At 45.6% G+C, this 21,399-nt stretch overlaps 1 protein-coding gene across 1 annotated transcript in view; it reads left to right on the top strand.

The window, feature by feature from the left end:
• prex2 (phosphatidylinositol-3,4,5-trisphosphate-dependent Rac exchange factor 2) overlaps nucleotides 1-21,399 on the top strand; it is a gene marked incomplete in the record, with an annotated part of 241,262 nt that overhangs the window by 26,793 nt on the left and 193,070 nt on the right. The window contains 5 exon segments of the mRNA XM_031836115.1: nucleotides 8,152-8,223; nucleotides 10,524-10,646; nucleotides 15,560-15,664; nucleotides 17,556-17,657; nucleotides 20,452-20,613. Of these exon segments, the coding sequence (XP_031691975.1) occupies nucleotides 8,152-8,223; nucleotides 10,524-10,646; nucleotides 15,560-15,664; nucleotides 17,556-17,657; nucleotides 20,452-20,613 (564 nt within the window).

Here is a 21,399-nt window from a genome sequence, read left to right as displayed (position 1 = left end):
ACAAACTCAGCCTGTTGTTTGTATCTCCACCACTGGGCCTCGAAGCCTTTTGTCTTCTCTCTGTCTGTTAATAAGGGAGCATTTTAATACACAGTGCATGGTAATTGTCTGGGGCTTGTATTCATAAACCGTCTCAGAGTAGGAATGCTGATCAGTTTTGCGTTTCAGACTGTAATGAATCGCCAGTGGAGGACCTGGTCCGAGATCAGCACTCCAACTCTGAGACACTTTTTGAATACCACCCCCAGTCTATCGCAGCACACTATCCATACCCAACAGCTCTCTCTGCTGTTTCTCAGATAAAGGAGACTGGCTTAGATGTGTTCATGTTTCAGCGGTCACAGATGGATTGAGTAATTACTGAGTAATGTGTCTCTGTCTCTGGAAGTGGGAAGTGCGTGCTGTTTCCACTGGCCCAGTTAGGACAACAAAGAGCAGCTCAGTGAATGGTCTCTGTCAGGACAAAAGGGCCAGTTCCCCAGGACAGTAGATTCTGTGAATGAAGCGTCCATTCATCTCATCAAATGCGATATACTATACCTCACCTGTGACCTGGGCCGTAGAATTTCCCCCGTCACAGAGCTCGCTATGGACAGTTTAAGCCAATAGAACGTTGGTTGAAGTTCTGAACTAACATCTGAACAGTAACAAACCTGGAACAGAACTGATAGAGGCATTGCTTTGATGCAGTTTAAATTATTATTTCAAATAGTTGTTTTAGTGCTGGGCTGAACCAAAAGCCTTCACACCCTGTCTGTCACTCCCTAGGACCAAGATTGGTGTTTAGCCTAGACCTATGAAACTGACCTTGGTCGAACTGCGTTCCTTTATTAGTTGGGATGCAACAAAGAGAAAGGAGAGGGGAGGGTGGGAAGCTAAAGGAATGGCCAGGCTCCAGAGTTCTGTGATTTCTATGGCGACAGAACGCTTTACCGTAAGAGCGCCAGGCCGTCTGAGACCTGCCTAGTTCCTGAACTAAATGCCAACAGGGCTTTGTGTGAATGGGCTGTTACACAACTCTGGCCCCTCAACTTCTCCTCTCTCCTCTATTAAACAGAGCTAGGGGTTAGAATGGGCGACAGACTAGTGAGCTGACTCCCTGTGTTAAATCTTTATCTCCGCGTCTCTATGGGAATCAGAGAAGAGAAGGACACTGTGGTCCACTCTGGCACAACACATGGAAGGAGTCCCTAACGGGACACTATTCTATATGGGCCCTGGTCAAAAGTAGTGACCTGCGTAGGGAATAGGTTGCCATTTGGGACGCAGGTTAGTCAGGTTGCTTCCTGACACCAACACCTCTTCCCAGTAATGTGATGTAACGATAGGACAACAGGACCATGATGGAGATGAACGTGTTTTTTCTACCTGATTGGATACAAAGAACATAAGAGGGAGATGCTGGATGTATGGAGTGTGTTAATGTACTCTGTCTTTTGTGTGTGTGTGTGTGTGTGTGTGTGTGTGTGTGTGTGTGTGTGTGTGTGTGTGTGTGTGTGTGTGTGTGTGTGTGTGTGTGTGTGTGTGAGAATGAAGGATAAAGAGAGGCGTCTTTCACCATGTAATGGCACACATGGTCAGTTTTGGGATGGGAATACTCTCCCTCCCACGCAGAGATGGAGAGCTAAATAGGAAGGCCAGAACACAATAATGCTGCAAATAGTTTTAGAAAAAAGACATGTAAAAGGTCCCATGTTGCAGAAATGAGTTTGAGTCAAGTACAAAGCTACCCTCAACATCTGTTAGCGCAATGTAGGTTAAAACTGTTGAGGGGGGGAGCGTGCAAAAGTAAAGTAACTGTTTAATGTATTACATTGAAAACAGTGTTTTCTGGTCTTTGTGGATATCCTAGTGGTTCAGATAGAATACAGTATATTGTACTATAAGAAAGTACTACCATTACAGCATCTCTATTAGGTACTGATACAAATATAATCATCCTTTTGTAGTTTTTTTTACGGGACCTCTGACTTTTCTAGAATGTTGCCCATGGAAAGTACAGCATATCCCTGTTTGTCTCCTTAGTTCACCTTTACCTTATTGTAGCTCATCTATGGAGCCCATGGCCTATACGTCCCAAATTACACCATATACCCTACATAGTTCACTACTTCTGACCAGAGGTCTTTGGGCACTGGTCAAAAGTAGTGCACTGAATAGGATGCCATTTGGGGTGCATCCCCAAGGAACGGGTTCTGCTCAAAAACCAAACCAGATGTGGTCTATTGAACTAAAGGAACCTCCTTCAAACGGAACCTCGAGACAGACTCTTGTAAAGAATATCTCTGGAAGTCCCCTTACATCCTGGTATTTGAGTATTTATTGAGAACGTCTGCCCTTCTGACAGTCCCTTGACTGCGGTCACATAACCATAGGCATGGGCTGAGTCCCATATAGCACCTTACTCCCTACATAGTGCACAAAGTGGTAGATTATAAAGGGAATAGGGTGCCATCTGTCCCGTAGAGGAGCCGTTATAACGTATGCTTTTGATCGGCTGTCAGGTCGGTTCCTTTCCCAGACACAGTGGTTTCCTGCAGAAAGACATCCGCTCCTGGAGAACACTGTGTCTCCTGGGAGTGGAGCAGCCATTGGCTAATGAATACGAGGATTAGAGAGTTCGAGACAGACAGTGCAGGATATGTGGACATGTGTTCCCTATCACTGGGCTGCATGCGTCTGATCCTGAGTCCTTTGTGACTGGTGTGATGCTAGGCTGGCTCAACCATGGTCCCTTGGTGTGGTTAACCCAAGCCCCAGTCCATTGTGACTGGTGTGATGCTAGGCTGGCTCAACCATGGTCCCTTGGTGTGGTTAACCCAAGCCCCAGTCCATTGTGAGTTAGTGATGCTAGTCTGGCTCAACCAAGGTCCCTTGGTGTGGTTAACCCAAGCCCCAGTCCATTGTGACTGGTGTGATGCTAGGCTGGCTCAACCATGGTCCCTTGGTGTGGTTAACCCAAGCCCCAGTCCATTGTGACTGGTCTGATGCTAGGCTGGCTCAACCATGGTCCCTTGGTGTGGTTAACCCAAGCCCCAGTCCATTGTGAGTTAGTGATGCAGCTTACATTGAAGAAGAAATTCAGCAACTCTGGGAGGACAGTGGAAAACTGTTAAAACTGATTATTGTTAAAAGCCATTCATGCACCTTGGTTTGAGAGTGAGGTATAGCAGCAGTGGGCTGTTCCCTCTAGTGATGCAGCTGATGCAGCCATTTCATTGACAAGCACAAGTCTTCTTTATCTTCCTGAGGATAAAAACACTGTTGAAGAGGAACTGACGGTTTCTATCCTCCTCATTAGGAAATGCGGGTTTTGGAGGTGTGTTTTGATGTTGGTGTCGTGTGTGTGTGTGTTCGCACATGGGCAGTGTTTGTACATTCACTCTTCCAAAACAGTACAGTTAGTCACTCACCCTTCTCGATAACTTGAAACAGTCTAACCAGGTCTTGTCTGGAAGTAGCCTAGGCTAGATGGCAAAACAAGCCAACTTATTGGATTCAATCTGCCGATGTGCGAATGTGACAATGTTGGTTTAACTTTGGAAAGCCCATCTGTGGGGCTAGATAGGGACCGTCAATACATTACACAATGTAAATGGGACAATATTTTCATGTTGCACACCTTTTAGTTTTCTCATTAAATACTTCAATATTTGTATTTGAATTTCCACAATTTATAGTTGGTTTGAGGTTTTTAAGTCATTGAAATTTGGACCTATTGAAATGTACAAATATTGTCCCATGTACGTTGTGTAATTTACTGATGGTCCCTAACTTGCCCCATAGGGAGATCCAAAGTTAAACCAAATATACCACGATCAGTTCCGCACCCATGTGTTGGGCATTACGATCGGGTTGTGTGCTGCCAGCTGTGGGCAGGATTGAAATAAACCCAAACCCAAGAAACTGTTATGTCCCCTAGATTCATAACATCTTACAAATCTCTGTTTTGGACAATACGGACTTTATTTCGAAATGATCCTATTTACAATTTGTTGTACATTTTGACAGTAGAATACATGTTTTGGACAATCGATGCCACATAGGCCATTTTAAACCAGAGAAGTAGTTTTTTCCCCCCCGATACACTCGGATGTTGTTTTAACTTGCATAGATCAGATTTAGAACTGCGTTGTCTACTACTCAGCAAGTTTGATGTTTTCTTCTGTATAGTTATAGGCTGTTTGATAAGCATCTGTACTGCCAGTGTTTCATCACAATCTATCTCTCTCTACATAAGCCACCAGAAGCAGTGGATAAATCCTAATTAGCGTCTACAGAATAGAAAGTGAAAGTATCAATTATAATTAGACTTCTGAGTAACTTCTGAGTAACAAGGTTTCACGATTATGCTCTCTGTCATACTTTAATGACAAGATGTACACTTTAGATGTAAAAAGGTTCTACCTTTCCTCACAAATAAACATATCTCGGCTTTATAATTAGCCGAGACTGTCTCTCTTAAGTCGTACTTTGATGACCTGGAACCTCGTCTTGATGTAAATGAAGGCCGCTTTCTCACCTAAACATCTCTCCATCTCCCGTCCCTGTCAGACAAATGTGATCACCTGTAGACGACGACTACGTTCGTGCGTGTAGCTACAGATTAGACCCACACACACAGACACACACACATAAACACATTAGACTTGCTAATGAGATGCTAATGCTAGTCAGCCTCTCCTCAGTGAGTCTACCAGACGACAGCTACAGAATGGTAATTAGCGTGGAGGAGCGCTTCCACAAAGAGACTGACTATTTAGTCCTTTCCATCTCCATCCACCAGCACACATTCAATTATCCAGGTTGCGTCTCAAATGGCACCCTATTCCCTACATAATGCACTACTTTTGTCCAGAGCCCGGGTCAGAAATAGTGCACTATGTAGGGTATAAAGTGCTATTTGGGAGGCAGTTTTCGTCTTTCTTCCTCGTGTGGAGAGCAGAGCTGAGAGCAGAGCTGTTGTGCTGTGCTGTCTCGTAGTCGACTCGGCCATTTCAATTGCTGAGGTGTTTAAAAGTCTAGGCCTTTAAAATCTATGTAATTTAACCCTTACTTTGTTTAAGAGTGGCAAGACTTTTCTCATAAGTGTTTCCTAGTCTTAGTGCCTCCCATAGTTTGCTTCGTAGGTGGGACACCAAGACTCTTAAAAACACACAGGGGCAGTTTCCCGGAACACACTGTCTAGTCATCCTGGACTAAAAAAAGATTTTAAATGGAGATTCTGTGTCTGGGAAACCACCCTTCAGAGTTAACCCCCCCCCCCAGTTTGCAAATTACTGCCGACTGAAACCAGTTGAATTGAATAACATTTGCCGTGGTGCGTCAGTGCATTGTCAGGACTATGTACAAACTAGACTCCATACATCTGGCCACTAGACTAGGAGCTATAAAAGCATGTCTGTGTTGATAGTGTCATCAACATTCCGTTGGAGCAGTTCTAACAGGAAATGATTTGTCTTTATATGGTCATTAAGTTTGTCTACAGAAGTTGTTTACATGAGTTATGTCTTATCAGTCAGATTGCCCCCAAAATGAACACCCGATTCCCTCCCTATATAGTGCACTTCTTTTGACCAGGGCCCATAGGGTAGGGTAGTAGCGCACTATATAGGGAATAGGGTGCCATTTGGGACGTTCCCTTACGGCTCAGGCACACCAATAGCATTTGCCGGCCGAAAGTACTTCGCACCTCAAAACAGAGTGCCGACAGTAATTTGCAAACTGGGTGCAAACCAATTGTACATGTAGAATCGCACGGAAATGTCTGCAGTCAGACAGACGGCCACCAGCAGGTAGTACAGCAGCCCGGTGTGGTGTGTGTGTGGTCTTTTTAGGTTGTCCAGGCTGTCTATGGTCCTCTAAACGACAGACGGCATTACAGGACCCTAATGAGCACTAACTGTTTGTCCAGTTAGACTGCATGCTAGACTCATGGACATGGTATCTTTACCTGCCAGTCTTTAAGTGTGAGAATATGGCTTATATCCCAAATGGCACCCTATTCCCTGTGTTGTTGCTTTGGATGTTGTAGTTTTTGTGTGGTATAGTACTGGGTAGTGTGAGTCATGAGGTGATTAAAGGGGGGTCGTGTCCTGTTGTCTGTCTCTCCTCCTGACCTTTCCTCCTAGATATAACCCTGCATGGGCTCCGGGCTTGACCTCCGCTTGTGTCCCAAATGGCAAATCAAATCAAATGTATTTATATAGCCCTTCTTACATCAGCTGATATCTCAAAGTGCTGTACAGAAACCCAGCCTAAAACCCCAAACAGCAAGCAATGTAGGTGTAGAAGCACGGTGGCTAGGAAAAACTCCCTAGAAAGGCCAAAACCTAGGAAGAAACCTAGAGAGGAACCAGGCTCTGAGGGGTGGCCAGTCCTCTTCTGGCTGTGCCGGGTGGAGATTATAACAGAACATGGCCAAGATGTTCAAATGTTCATAAATGACCAGAAGGGGCAAATAATAATAATCACAGTGAACAGGTCACCCTATTCCCTAGGGCTCTGGTCAAAAGTAGTGCACTATAACGGGAATAGGTTGTCATGTGGGACACTGCCTGGGTCTCCTGACTGCAGGATCATCTCTCCGACACAGCCTCCTCTGTCCTGTCAACGTGTCACTGCGGAGGGCAGGCTGTACGCTGACGCCCTCACTTTCTCCCCTTCGACCCCCCTCACTCACTGCACTCACAAGCAGGATCATCACTCCTTTGTTTATGGAACCTCTAGTCCGTTTGCCTGGCTGACACACAGACCCACATGGTCTGTTATTTTAACCAGGCAACTAGTGTATACCCCATGGAGGTGTTTTTGGAAGGCTTGACACATCATGACATTGTCCTGATTACCAGTAAAGTGTCTTGAGTCGACTTTCAGGGTATATGTGGCAGAATATTGTTAAAGCAGAGGCCACATGGTGGAACATGGAATTGATGTCTGTGCAGCTGATGTAATGGCAGGGAAAGTTTCTCGCCTCTTGCTGAGCTCAGTTACTCATATTTGACAGCACAATATGAGCGCTCGCGGAATGAGAAACGTGAGTCATTCTTAATGTGTGAACGCACAATGGCGCTGGGTGGAGTTAAGACTTGAGAGTATGAAAAGCCTGTGCCTTTCTTTTGAACTAAGAGATTTCTCTTTGAGATATGATTTGCTCGGATTTACTTTCATCATCGCTCGCCCAGCATTCGTGACGTGATTTGAGGACATTATCATCACTCTAATTGAGTGTGCCATATCGTTGATGTGTTGGGTTTTCAACACTTATGGAATCATCTCAAATGGCACCCTGTTCGCTTTATAGTGCACTCGTTTTTACCAGGGGCCATAGGGAAATAGGGTGTCATTTGGAACACATCCTCTCTTAACAGAAGGCAGAAATCAGTTTTTTCCTACTGGCTGTCTTTTTCCTTTTCTTGTGAGTTGTTGTAGTTATATGTCTGTCTCCTTCTACTTGGAAGTGTAGCCTACAGCTCAAGGCAGGCAGTGTTTCTCAAATGCCAAAGTCTTCCTTGGTTGTGATTTAAGACTTGGTTCTGGCTTGAGAAATAGTTTTAATTCATTTGGTGGGCCTAAAAAAAGGCCCAAAGCTTTAAAGTTGCCTGGTACCCGTTGCATGAAAATGGTTTCGGAAACCAGGATCCTAAGCGAACTGGAGAAAGTCAGAGCCCTAACCATTCTCATCCATCACAATTCACACTGAATAGCCGCCCCCACCTCCTCCCCCCCTCCCCACCTCCTCCCCCAGCGATCATGATTGTGACCTCCTTTGAAAGTTCATGCACTGCATTTATGAAGTGAGCCCAGGTGTTTTTTTTTAAACTCCAGAGCGAAGATCAGCTTTCACATGGATCAGGTGACCATTCTGATGGTTAGCAACTTGCACTGGCACTCTGCAGAGTGTTGCAGCTGTAAGCAGTACAAGAAGGGAAGGGGACTCTGTTCTCTACCTTGGCCTGTGTCCCAAATGACACCCTATTCCCACATGGGCCCTGGTCAAAAGTAGTGCACTATATAGGGAATAGGGTGCCATTTGGGACGCGGCCGTGCAATGTTAAACTGGCACACTCTAAGAAGGAACCATCACGTGCCAAATGTAATCTAATCTTGGAGGGAGTTAAAAATAATATGTTATTTTTCTCTTCTACTCAGGTGTTTCTCCACCGCCTCAACCAGTATGCAGCCACGAAGATCGACAAGAACGTCACAGAGGAAACCGTTAAGGTGAGTCTTTATTAGTTTAGCCTGGTGATTACATCATAATGACTTAATCTAGTAGTTACTTAATGACTGTGTAATCAAGATCTGTGTAGAAATGTGAGTGGAATGTCAGAAGAAGGAGTCCTTTTAGCTGTGTGGCTGAAGTATAAACCTTGTTTTCATAACGTTATCCAATAAAAGGACGGAAATTACAGCCGGAATCCAAATAAAACTCAACGTCTCTTGTTTGAGGGACTCTTTCAACCCAAAATAGATGTTTCTTCTGAATGAGGAAAAAAAATAGCTACTAAGGCCCAGGCATATACAGGAAGCAGCTGTAAATGTAATCTATTTGTATAAATGATTCCGGCTGCGTGACGGAGTGGGACAATAAAGGATGCGTCGTCGCTGTTGGGATGGTCCTTGTCTATCTGCATGTGTCCCAAATGGTATCCTATTCCCTACCGTGCACTACTAATGACCAGAGCCTATATGGGTGCAGGGCTCTGGTCAAAAGTAGTGCACTTAGGGTTGCAAAGATACCAGTAGTATACCAAAGTTACCGGAATCTTCAGTAATTTTGTTAATTAACAGATAATCTATGGCAATCTATTGTAACTTTGGTAATTTATTCTTGAATACATAATAAATAAAAAAAAGAGGTAATATTTAGTATTCATTTATTATATCTGCCTACATATTGTCCATGAGTTTCTAGTAGATAGAACATATGGTTCAAGAGAAAATAGCCTAATTCATGAAAACAGCATCTAATCAACACTGGCATTATTTTCAGTTAACTCTGCAACTCTTCCAACTATTGACTGTGTTCACAACTGCCACCAGTGTGACGCCAAAACATTGTCAACAGAAACATATTTACATCAAATAAATATGTGTGTAAAGAAATATAAAGGATATTTCATGCTGAAACCCTCATATTAAACACCAATGGTATTCGCTATGTTGACGGTTTATGTTTAGGATCATGTTTTACACCTTTGTCCTTCACATTTTTGCTTTTTATTGAGTTATTATATATTTTTTAGATACGATTAGGCCACACAGAAGGACGTCACAGACACCTGTGATAATATGAAATACCCAATAGGGCCACTTGATGTCCTGTGATAGATTGCATGAGATACCAACATTCTGGTACTGTAATGCATGTAGAACATTTACCCTCCCTTTGCAACTCGAAGTGCACAATATAGAGAATATAATGTTATTTAGGGTCAGACTCCACTCTGTGGGCTTTGCTTATTCTGGAAGTTAAACATGCATTGGCGGAGGAGCGGCCTACGTGTTCCTGTGTCCTGTGTTTTGGAACACGCTGTGAGAACACTGGGGGGCAGGGGAGGAGTCTGGGGGAACAAGGTCAGACGGAGGTCAGGGTTCTAGAATGTCTTGGTTGTTGCTAACTAACAGCTGTCCCGCTCCAATTTGCCATAGAACCTTACTGTACTGGAACACTCCAGAGTGGAGAAGATACAGAACGGATACAAATATGATTCCATATACTGCTTGATGTTAGAATCATGTCAGTTACAGGTTTTCAATTTCGGTCTCTTGGGCGTTGTATACTGTCGCACCCACAGAGTGCATAGTCCTCTTCCCCCTTGAGTTAGGGCAGTCCACCATAGGCACTATAGGCCCCTCTCCCCATCCACAATCAGACCATTACTTTGTGCTTAAGCATTGCCACATAAATTACATGAAAGCACAAAATAACACAATCCCACATAAAGGCTAAGTACAGCATTCCATATGACAGAGCATATAAAATGTCTCTCCGTGAACAATTGTCTCCCTTTCCAGTGTTTTCACAAATGCTAATTTCCTCTCTCAACTCTAGAATTATAAGATGAAGTCAAGTCTGGGACTATTTCAAAGAAACCTCATCCGTTGTTCTGTGACTTCTGTCTCCCTCCGAGCCCCAGGCAAAATGCGCTCGTTCTCTCTCGCTCTCTTTCTCTCTCGTCTGTCGTGCCCCAAAATATTTAAAACGTTGTGTTTTCCCCTAATCGTCTTCCCTCACGACGAGTGGACTGAAAAGAGTGGGTCTTTATGGTCCAAATATCTCCACACTGTTCTCTTGCCTACCAGGTTCATGAGCAGATAGCTGATCACGAAGGCAGGATACTGATCAAAGGATACTGTATGTGTTGACCTTTTTGGACACACTCCTTGTCCTTGCTTGGCTAGGGTTTCATGTCCTAATGTTTCCATGGTTACATTTTGTCAATGTTTTTGTATGTGTGCCCCCTCTAGATGTTAGTGTTCTGTCCCCTGGTGTTACAGTGTATTCTGTCCCCCTCTAGGTGCTGTTCTCGAACCTGGAGGAAATCCTGTCTGTGCACCGTAACTTCCTGTCCATGGTAGAAGAGCTGCTACAGCCAGACCCCCACGCTCACCACGAAGTGGGCCGCTGCTTCCTGCACTTTGTGAGTCTCACAGGTCTCCGTATCGCTCTTGTCAATCCATGCTAGGAATGAAGACCGAATAGTGCTTTCTAACCACAAGTATGATTTTTTTTGTATCACTACCCACAGTAGCTCACTCACTGACTAGAGCAGTGATTCTCGAACGGTGGGTTGTGTCTGATTCCATCTGGGAGGCCGCTTAAGATGAGCTCAGAAATGTTGTTGATCAGTCTTTAAAAAAAATCCGGGTCACAATACAATTGAAAGTGCTTTAGATGAGTCGCGGCTCGAACAAGTTAGAGAGTTCCTTGGGTGCAGGCAGCTATTCTGGCTGACGCGAAGGAGTTTCAAACCCCGTCTTAACCAGGCCCATTCTCTCCGAGTCGGCTAATCTCTCTGCCTGCGTCCCAAATTACATCCTATTTCTTTTCTAGTGCACTACTGGTGACCAGGGCCCATAGGGAAAAGTTGGGACATACTGCACCTATTACCTATTGTTTCAGCGTAGGCTAATCTCTCTGTGTTAGTACAGGCCAGAGAGGAAGATAAGATGAGATTCAACACTTCAGATTGACTATCTCCTGTGCAGGCCGTATACTGCTCTGATGTAGCCCCTCTGTCGTAGATTAGATTTATCCTAGCTCTTTGATGCTGAGCTGAGCTGGGATATGGACCACTATATGATCTTAGGTTTCTGTAGGCCGTAAATCTAGAGTAGATGTCTGAATGTTGACCCTCTCCTCAGTGGGTTACTATATTCTACAAAGGACCTGTAACAGGTCTTCTTCAAAGCTAGTTCTCCTCAAAGTGACACCATGACAGGGATGGGTTTTAACAGGTGACAAACTGTTTTTGCATTTATTTACAGTTCAAGTCGGAAGTTTACATACACTTAGGTTGGAGTCATTAACTTGTTTTTCAACTACTCCACAAATTTCTTGTTAACAAACTATCGTTTCGGCCAAGTCGGTTAGGACATCTACTTTGTGCATAACACAAGTCATTTTTCCAACAATTGTTTACAGACAGATTATTTCACTTATAATTCACTGTATCACAATTCCAGCGGGTCAGAAGTTTACATACACTAAGTTGACTGTGCCTTTAAACAGCTTGGCAAATTACAGAAAATGATGTCATGGCTTTAGAAGCTTCTGATAGGCTAATTGACATCATTTGAGTCAATTGGAGGTGTCCCTGTGGATGTATTGCAAGGCCTACCTTCAAACTCAGTGCCTCTTTGCTTGACATCATGGGAAAATCTAAAGAAATCAGCCTCAGAAAAATAATTGTAGACCTCCAAAGGTCTGGTTCATCCTTGAGAGCAATTTCCTGATGCCTGAAGGTTCCACATTCATCTGTACAAACAATAGTACGCAAGTATAAACACCATGGGACCACGTAGCCGTCATACCGCTCCTAGAGATGACTGTACTTTGGTGAGAAAAGTGCAAATCAATCCCAGAACAACAGCAAAGGACCTTGTGAAGATGCTGGAGGAAACAGGTACAAAAGCATCTATATCCACAGTAAAACAAGTCATATATAGACATAACCTGAAATGCTGCTCAGCAAGGAAGAAGCCACTGCTCCAAAACCACCATACAACCACCATACTGTACATGGGGACAAAGATCATACTTTTTGGAGAAATGTCCTCTGGTCTGATGAAACAAAAATAGAACTGTTTGGCCATAATGACCATTGTTATGTTTGGAGGAGAAAGGGGGAGGCTTGCAAGCTGAAGAACACCATCCCAACCGTGAAGCACGGGGGTGGCAGCATCATGTTGCGAGGGTGCTTTGCTGCAGGAGGGACTGGTGCACTTTACAAAATAGATGGCATCATGAGGAAGGAACATTATGTGGATATATAAGTTAAAGCTTGGTCGCAAATGGGTCTTCCAAATGGACAATGACCCCAAGCACACTTCCAAAGTTGAGGCAAAATGGCTTAAGGACAACAAAGTCAAGGTATTGGAGTTGCCATCACAAAGCCCTGACCTCAATCCTATAGAAGATTTGTGGGCAGAACTGAAAAAGCATGTGCGAGCAAGGAGGCCTACAAACCTGACTCAGTTACACCAGCTCTGTCAGGAGGAATGGGACAAAATTCACCCAACTTATTGTGGGAAGCTGGTGGAAGGTTACCTGAAACGTTTGACCCAAGTTAAACAATTTAAAGGCAATGCTACCAAATACTAATTTAGTGTATGTAAACTTCTGACCCACTGGAATGTGATGAAAGAAATAAAAGCATAAATAAATCATTCTCTCTACTATTATTCTGACATTTCAGATTCTTAAAATTAAGTGGTGATCCTAACTGACCTAACACAGGGAATTTTTACTTGGATTAAATGTCAGGTATTGTGAAAAACTGAGTTTAAATGTATTTGGCTAAGGTGTATGTAAACTTCCAACTTCAACTGTAAATATGTATTTGTTTTACATTTAATTCAATTAGAGCGACTTACGGGAGCAATTAGGGTTGGTCGCCTTGCTCAATGGCACATCGGCACATTTTTTTCACTTTGTCGGCTTGGAGATTCGAACCAGCCACCTTTTGGTTACTGGCCCGACGCTAGGCTACCTGCCACCCCTATGACCTTGTGTACCTTCCAAATGGCACCCTGTTCCCTATATAGTGCACCACTTTTAACCAGAGCTCTCTGGGTCTACTCTCTACATAGCGAATAGGGTGCCATTACAGACTCAACCCATGTGGTATCAATGGTATAAGCAACGGTCTTTAGAAATCACCCTCATGGCTGTTTTGTGAAAGTCCAGTCATTTAGAGTCTAACCTGCATGACTCTGTGGTCGCTCACATGACCATGGCTGATGATCTTGTGTCAGACTACCCAGCAGGGAGGCTACTGTGGTCTGTTCTCTCTCTCTGGAGCTTATAACACCTGTTTCAAAGAAACCTTGTCCATTGTTCGGTGACTTCTCTCTCCCTTCGAGCCCCAGACAAATTCTCTCTGTCTCTCTCACTCACTTTCTTTCTCCTCAGTGATTGAGGTATCTTGCTGTAAGACAGAGTTCCTAGAAAGAGAGGAATTGTGAAATCTCTCTCTACTTCAGCTGAGGGGAAAATCCTGGTGGGATCTGAGTGGGAGTGGGTTCTCATAGTAGAATCTCAGCTCTAATCGTTCCAATATGGAATACGTTATGAAAAACTGTTTTTGATTTCAACATGGTCTTAACACCCTGCTTGTCAAAGCTGGTTCTATCCTCACCATTGGTCGAATCCTTTCTTGAGGTCTGCACAAGAGGTCTTCACGAGTCCAAAAAGTTGGACCCGTTCCGAAATTAACCTGGGGCTTTCTGACCCGGACCCGATATGCATCAATTTTTTTCTTTATATAGAGACCCCTTCTGAATGGACCCAAAGATAACTAGACCCGTTCCATATAGACCTGGTTGGATCTAGACCCGGGTCCGATCTGGGTGAGGGAAGCAGCAGAAAATAGATATTTTTTAAGCTACTTTTATTAACCGGAGCTGATGGAGGGAGAGCGGTACCGCTCTAGCAGGCAGGGAGGGGCCTTGCTGTGAGCGAGTCACAGGGTGAGCAGGGAGGAGGGAGGGAGAGACAAGAGACCGCAATCAAGGGGAAAGGGAAAGAGGGATACCTAGTCAGTTGTACAACTGAAATGTGTCTTCCGCATTTAACCTCTGGATCAGAGGGGTGCGGAGGGTTGTCTTTATCGACATCCACGTCATTGGCGCCTGGGGAACCAAGCCGACTCGCGCTTTAGTCGACTAATAGCTGTCATAGTTAGGTTGTTTATCATCAAACATGATTACATCATACCTCTCTTGACTGCATCAAACCTGCAGAAGCTAGTTAAGCTAGCCAACGTTAGCTAGCTAGGCTAACTGAGGCTGCAGTGCGTGTGCTTTCTCATCCTACAGTTTACACACAACAACAACTCCATTCAGTATGTTAAGTAGCAGCCCACCTGGTCGTTGTAACCTATCCTTCTCCTTTTAACTTTTTAATTCATTCATTTTAATTTCGTCTTCCATTTAGATTTTTTAGATATCTCCTAACTTTTGCTCCACACAGAGAAAGGCTCTATGACTGTAGCCTCCTGCCACTTTGATGACTTATGATTGGTCAACAACAAGCTACACGCTCCACTCTGGTGAGAAGCAGGAGCAGTAGCAGGAGTGATAAAATGTCTCACTCGCTCTACTGCAGTGGTCGCGTTCAGATCCGTACGAGCCCTTCATGATAAGTCAGTTAAAATTACACATACCCGAGACCAGTGACAAGTGTGAATTCTGGATCCCGACCCGCTCGGGCCCCGGACCGGATCTCAGGCATTCGGGTACAGGTGGATCCGTGAAGACCTCTAGTCTGATTTATGCCGTCGATCTGAAGATTATTTAGGCAATAGGATGCCAATGGGGCCTCAAACTCAACTCAGGACCTTGAAGCCAGTTCCACTGTATGTTTTCATCGTTCCCCTCTAATCAAGGACTGATTTACTTGTTTGCAATGAATTATCAGGTAGAACAGAAAACCAGCAGGCTCCGGACCTCGTAGTGTAAGAGTACCCCTGCCATAGGGCATCTATTTATGCGCATTGATCAGAAATTAGGATGTGGCCCTCCATTCATTTTGGTTTAGTATGAGAACCCATCGAGGTTTGATCTGAGGAGGTGTAGACTGTGCTGTTCGGTAGTAATGATGATTTATAGGCCATGTCTCTGTGCAGTATCCCTCAGAGAATGACTGGGGTGTTACAAGCATGTGAAGTCATGGGAAGAGGGGTTTGTCACGACGCAAACATGTGGCTTCAAGATAGATGACAGGATAGGGCAACATGTCCTCTCTCTCACTCCCTTTCTCTGTCTCTCTGTCTTTTTTTTCTATCTCGCTCTCTCTCTGTCTTTCTGTCTCTCTCTCTCTTTCTCTCTCCAGAGGAGTGGTTTTCAGATCTATGATGAGTACTGTGGGAACCATGAGAAAGCTCAGAGATTGCTGCTGGAACTCAACAAAATCAGGACCGTCAGAACATGCTTACTGGTGAGGAACCGTGTGTGTGTGTAAACGGTGTGTGTGTGTGTGTGTGTGTGTGTGTGTGTGTGTGTGTGTGTGTGATCTTTCCGGCCTCTCATTTCACTCAGTGTGTGCTGTTTAAGGTTGTTCTCCATGCTATACACATATCCCTCTGGGCTTTATGGGTAATGTAATGCTACTCCTTCTCACCCCTCCAGTCTTTCACAACCGTATCACTCCATACATTCACTCCTGTTACAAGAGCTCTATAAAACCCTGGGACCTACAGCAGTGTCCGCCTTCGGGAAGATACTCTATCTAAAAAAAAACACATTAGCTTCAACCACATACATATGCAGAGTCATGTTGTGGTATTGTAGAGGGCTATTTCTGGTAGTTGATCATATGAGAAGTACACACATCTCGGCTGTAAGTGGAAGGGGAGCTCTATATGATCGAGCGTTGTTTTTGAACCCAGCAGGGAGAGGGTGTGTGTGTCTCAGCGGGGTTAGAGTGGTCTTAATTGAATGCGATTTAATGGAGGTTTTATGGTCTTGACTTCGGCGGGACCTTCCTGGCTGCTTGCATCAGCCCTGTGAGGGTCGTGTTACCCTCATAACCTCCATCCAACCCTGGGCTCATAGTACTTGGGTTACCCCCCTGACCTCCAGTCCACTCTGGGCTTAAAAGCCTTGGCTAACCCTCCTAACCTCCAGAACTCCAGTCAACCTTTGCCCTACTGGAGGGCCCACTGACTGAAAGCCTGTCCAGTGTTTTATGTAGTGAGAAGGATGTAATTTAACACGATTTCACAACCATTAATGAAAGAAAAACCAACCCCTGTAGGTTACCCCGTAACCTCCCCTCAACCCCTGTAGGTTACCCTGTAACCTCCCCTCAACCCCTGTAGGTTACCCCGTAACCTCCCCTCAACCCCTGGAGGTTACCCTGTAACCTCCCCTCAACCCCTGGAGATGAACCTGTAACCCTTCCTCAACCCCTGTAGGTTACCCCGTAACCTTCCCTCAACCCCTGTAGGTTACCCCGTAACCTCCCCTCAACCCCTGGAGGTTACCCCGTAACCTCCCCTCAACCCCTGGAGGTTACCCTCAACCCCTGGAGGTTACCCTGTAACCTCCCCTCAACCCCTGGAGGTTACCCTATTTTCTCCCCTCAACCCCTGGAGGTTACCCTGTAACCTCCCCTCAACCCCTGGAGATTACCCTGTAACCTCCCCTCAACCCCTGGAGGTTACCCTATTTTCTCCCCTCAACCCCTGGAGGTTACCCTGTAACCTCTCCTCAACCCCCGGAGGTTACCCTGTAACCTCCCCTCAACCCCTGGAGGTTACCCTGTAATCTCCCCTCAACCCCTGGAGGTTACCCTGTAATCTCCCCTCAACCCCTGGAGGTTACCCCTAACCTCCCCTCAACCCCTGGAGGTTACCCCGTAACCTCCCCTCAACCCCTGGAGGTTACCCTGTAACCTCCCCTCAACCCCTGGAGGTTACCCTATTTTCTCCCCTCAACCCCTGGAGGTTACCCTGTAACCTCCCCTCAACCCCTGGAGATTACCCTGTAACCTCCCATCAACCCCTGGAGGTTACCCTATTTTCTCCCCTCAACCCCTGTAGGTTACCCTGTAACCTCTCCTCAACCCCCGGAGGTTACCCTGTAACCTCCCCTCAACCCCTGGAGGTTACCCTGTAATCTCCCCTCAACCCCTAGAGGTTACGCTGTAATCTCCCCTCAACCCCTGGAGGTTACCCCTAACCTCCCCTCAACCCCTGGAGGTTACCCTGTAACCTCCCCTCAACCCTGGCCTATGGCCCCGTTGATCGTTTAAAAGAAGGCAAACGGAGGGGAGGTGAACAGGTGACTGATACTAATGTCCACATCGTCTCCTTTGCTCCTGTTAGAACTGTATGTTGCTGGGGGGCAGGAAGAATACAGAGGTTCCATTGGAGGGCTACCTGGTCGCTCCCATTCAGAGGATCTGCAAGTATCCACTGCTGCTCAGGGTGAGTCCTGTATGGCCCTATCTGGATCACAGCTCCTCGTCCTTCTTGTTTCGTGGTCATCAGTAGTGTCTTATTCATCTAAGCCTCCCTCTATATGAACGCTTGGTTGTCACGTCCTGCGCACACACACACACACACACACACACACACACACACACACACACACACACACACACACACACACACACACACACACACACACACACACACACACACACAGTCTCTTCTTCTCTCCGACAACAGGCAGACAGTATTAGGCAGGCCAGCCTTAACAGCACATGCCACTACCCCGGACTCCCACAAATCCACAATCCCCAGACTCGGCCCTTTAACACACCTCAGTCATACTCCCATCTTCATAGTCGATGTTTACCTTAGCCCACGTTAAAAGTGTGTGTGAAACAAAACTCTGTTTGAAACGCTGTTAGCGTCCTGCGCTGTCTAACTTCATGAATCTAGTTTAGATCTATGAATGCACACCGAGTGTAATCTAAACAGCCACCGGCACGAGAACCTAGATGGTAGATGTCGCAATAATCTCAGGCGTAATCTGATTCTCTGTCATTTGAAGTCTTACAGCTGGAACTGCCCAGGCGTTCTCCCTCAGGCTGCATCTGAAATGGCGCCCTATTCCCTATGTGGTGCGCTACATCCCTATGGGTCCTGGTCAAAAGTAGTGGCCGCCTTACATCGGGAATAGGGTGCTATTTGGGATTCAACCTCAGTCTCCCTGTGTAAATAGCAGCGATAAAGATCGCTGGTTGTACAGTAGAAACTATCCAGAGACCTTGTATCTAAACAGCCGTCAGTATCTGACAGGCCAGGACTGTGTTTAGACTAGACAGATTTCCATCTCCTCCACCAGACTGGGTCATGCAATAGCCGGTAGTGATGTGCAGTTTGCAAACGATTCGTTCTTCTCGAATGACTCTTTTTACTGACTCGAGTTATGATTCGTTTTTCCCGAGTGACTCGTTCATTTTAGTTGTTTAGATTTTGATGGCCGCAATGATTTTTATTTTTATTTCAAATTATATTTTCATGCTTTTTTAGGTACTTTTTGAACCTTTTTCTCCCCAATTTCGTGATATCCAATTGGTAGTTACAGTCTTGTCTCATCGCTGCAACTCCCGTATGGACTCGGGCGAGGCAAACATCGAGAGCCATGCATCCTCCGAAACACGACCCCGCCAAGCTGCACCGCTTCTTGACACACTGCTCGCTTAACCCAGAAGCCAGCCACATCACTGTCTCTCTCTCATTGTCTCTCTCTGTCTCTCTCTCACTGTCTCTCTCTCTCTCTCTCACTCTCTCTCTTTCTCTCTCTCTCCTTCTCACTCTCTCTCCTTCTCACTGTCTCTCACTGTCTCTCTCTCTGTGTATGTCTCTCTCTCTCTGTGTCTGTCTCTCTCTCTCTCACTGTCTGTCTCTCTCTCTCACTGTCTGTCTCTCTCTCTCTCTCTCTGTCTCTCTCTCTCTCTGTCTCTCTCTCTCTCTCTCTCACTGTCTCTCTCTCTCTCTCTCTCCTTCTCACTCTCTCTCTTTCTCTCTCTCTCCTTCTCACTGTCTCTCACTGTCTCTCTCTCTGTGTATGTCTCTCTCTCTCTGTGTCTGTCTCTCTCTCTCACTGTCTGTCTCTCTCTCTCACTGTCTCTCTCTCACTGTCTGTCTCTCTCTCTCACTGTCTCTCTCTCTCTCTCTGTCTCTCTCTCTCTCTCACTGTCTCTCTCTCACTGTCTCTCTCTCTCTCTCTCTCTGTCTCTGTCTCTCTCTGTCTCTCTCTTTCTCTCTGTCTCTGTCTCTCTCTCACTGTCTCCCTCTCTCTCTCTCTCTCTCTCTCTCTCTCTCACTGTCTCTCTCTCTCTCTCTCTCTCACTGTCTCTCTCTCTCTCTCTCTCTCTCTCACTGTCTCTCTCTCTCTCTCTCTCTCACTGTCTCTCTCTCTCTCTCACTGTCTCTCTCTCTCTCTCTCTCTCACTGTCTCTCTCTCTCACTGTCTCTCTCTGTCTCTCTCTCTCTGTCTCTCTCTGTCTCTCTCTTTCTCTCTGTCTCTGTCTCTCTCTCACTGTCTCCCTCTCTCTCTCTCTCTCTCTCTCTCTCTCTCTCACTGTCTCTCTCTCTCTCTCTCTCTCACTGTCTCTCTCTCTCTCTCTCTCTCTCTCACTGTCTCTCTCTCTCTCTCTCTCTCACTGTCTCTCTCTCTCTCTCACTGTCTCTCTCTCTCTCTCTCGCTCACTGTCTCTCTCTCTCACTGTCTCTCTCTGTCTCTCTCTCACTGTCTCTCTCTCTCTCTCTCTCTCTCACTGTCTCTCTCTGTCTCTCACTGTCTCTCTCTCTCTCTCTCTCACTGTCTCTCACTGTCTCTCTCTCTCACTGTCTCTCTCTCACACTCTCACACTCTCACTGTCTCTCTCTGTCTCTCTCTCTCTCTCTCTCTCTCTCTCTCTCTCTCTCTCTCTCTCTCTCTCTCTCTCTCTGTGTCTCTCTCTCTCCTGGGATATTAGTCTGTTATGTACTGTAAATCAAAGAGGACTGTTGAGCGGAAGGGAGGGAGAGTGAGTGGGCACATGTACTAGGGGAAAGTTGTTGTTGCTGCATGTTTCCCAAATCTTTTTTGAAATATAAAAAGGGTTAACCTTTTAATATCTGTCCTGACCAGGCTTTTAATATCTGTCCTGACCAGGCTTTTAATATCTGTCCTGACCAGGCTTTTCACATTTGCCTGTGCTGATCTGTGTGTGTGGGTGTGGGTGTGCGCATGTCTTTGTGCGTGCCTGCGTACGTGTGTGTGTAGGAGCTGCTAAAGAGGACTCCTAAGAAACACAATGACTACTCCCTGGTGCTGGAGTCTCTGCAGGTCATGAAGGCTGTCTGTTCCTCCATCAACGAGGCCAAGAGACAGATGGAGAAGCTAGAGGTGCTGGAGGAGTGGCAGTCCCACATCGAGGGATGGGAGGTAGGTTCACATGTACACTATAAAACAATATACTATATAGTACACAATATACAGGTATATAATATATGCCATTTAGCAGACGTTTTTATCCAAAGCGATGCGTACATTTTCTACGTTTGGGTGGTCCGGGAATTGAACCCACTATCCTGGAGCCTTGCTCTACCAACCATCTAGATGGATGGGACGTGAGACATTATCATCTCAAACATGATCCTAATCATTATTAAACATGATCCCCATCATACTGTGTTATACTGGAGAAAGTAAAGAGGAGTGCCTGTCCCACATTGAGAGCTGGGAGGTGGGTTAGACACCAGCAAATACAGCCCTTACAATATAGTGTATAATACACAGTGGCGTGTGTACCTTTATAATGACAGGTGATGACCAGGGCTCTGGTCAAAAGAAGTGCGCTTTATGAGGAATAGGGGTTCTAGATTTTCCAGATCTGTCCAGAGAGGTCAGCTCCGTGCCTCTGTGTTGTTTTACGGGACTTGTTGACAACAGGGTGTGTTGTTAGTGTCAACTGTGCATGTAGGCCTGCCAGGCTTTCCGGGTTGCATCACAAATGGGACCCTCTTCTCGTTATAGTGCACTACTTTTGACCAGGCCCCAAAGGGATTCCCATTGGGAATCCCTTTGTCAAACGTAGTGCACTATGTAGGGATAGGGTGCCATTCGTAAACTAAGCCCTGGGTCACAACAAAACACACCACAGAATCAGAAACAGTTGGATAATATTTTATGAGGAAAATGTAACTGGAATGTCTTCTTATAAAAGACAGA

Source organism: Oncorhynchus kisutch, linkage group LG11 (assembly GCF_002021735.2).
Source record: "Oncorhynchus kisutch isolate 150728-3 linkage group LG11, Okis_V2, whole genome shotgun sequence".
Classification (NCBI taxonomy): Eukaryota; Metazoa; Chordata; class Actinopteri; order Salmoniformes; family Salmonidae; genus Oncorhynchus; species Oncorhynchus kisutch.
This window is presented reverse-complemented; position numbering and strand designations above follow the sequence as displayed.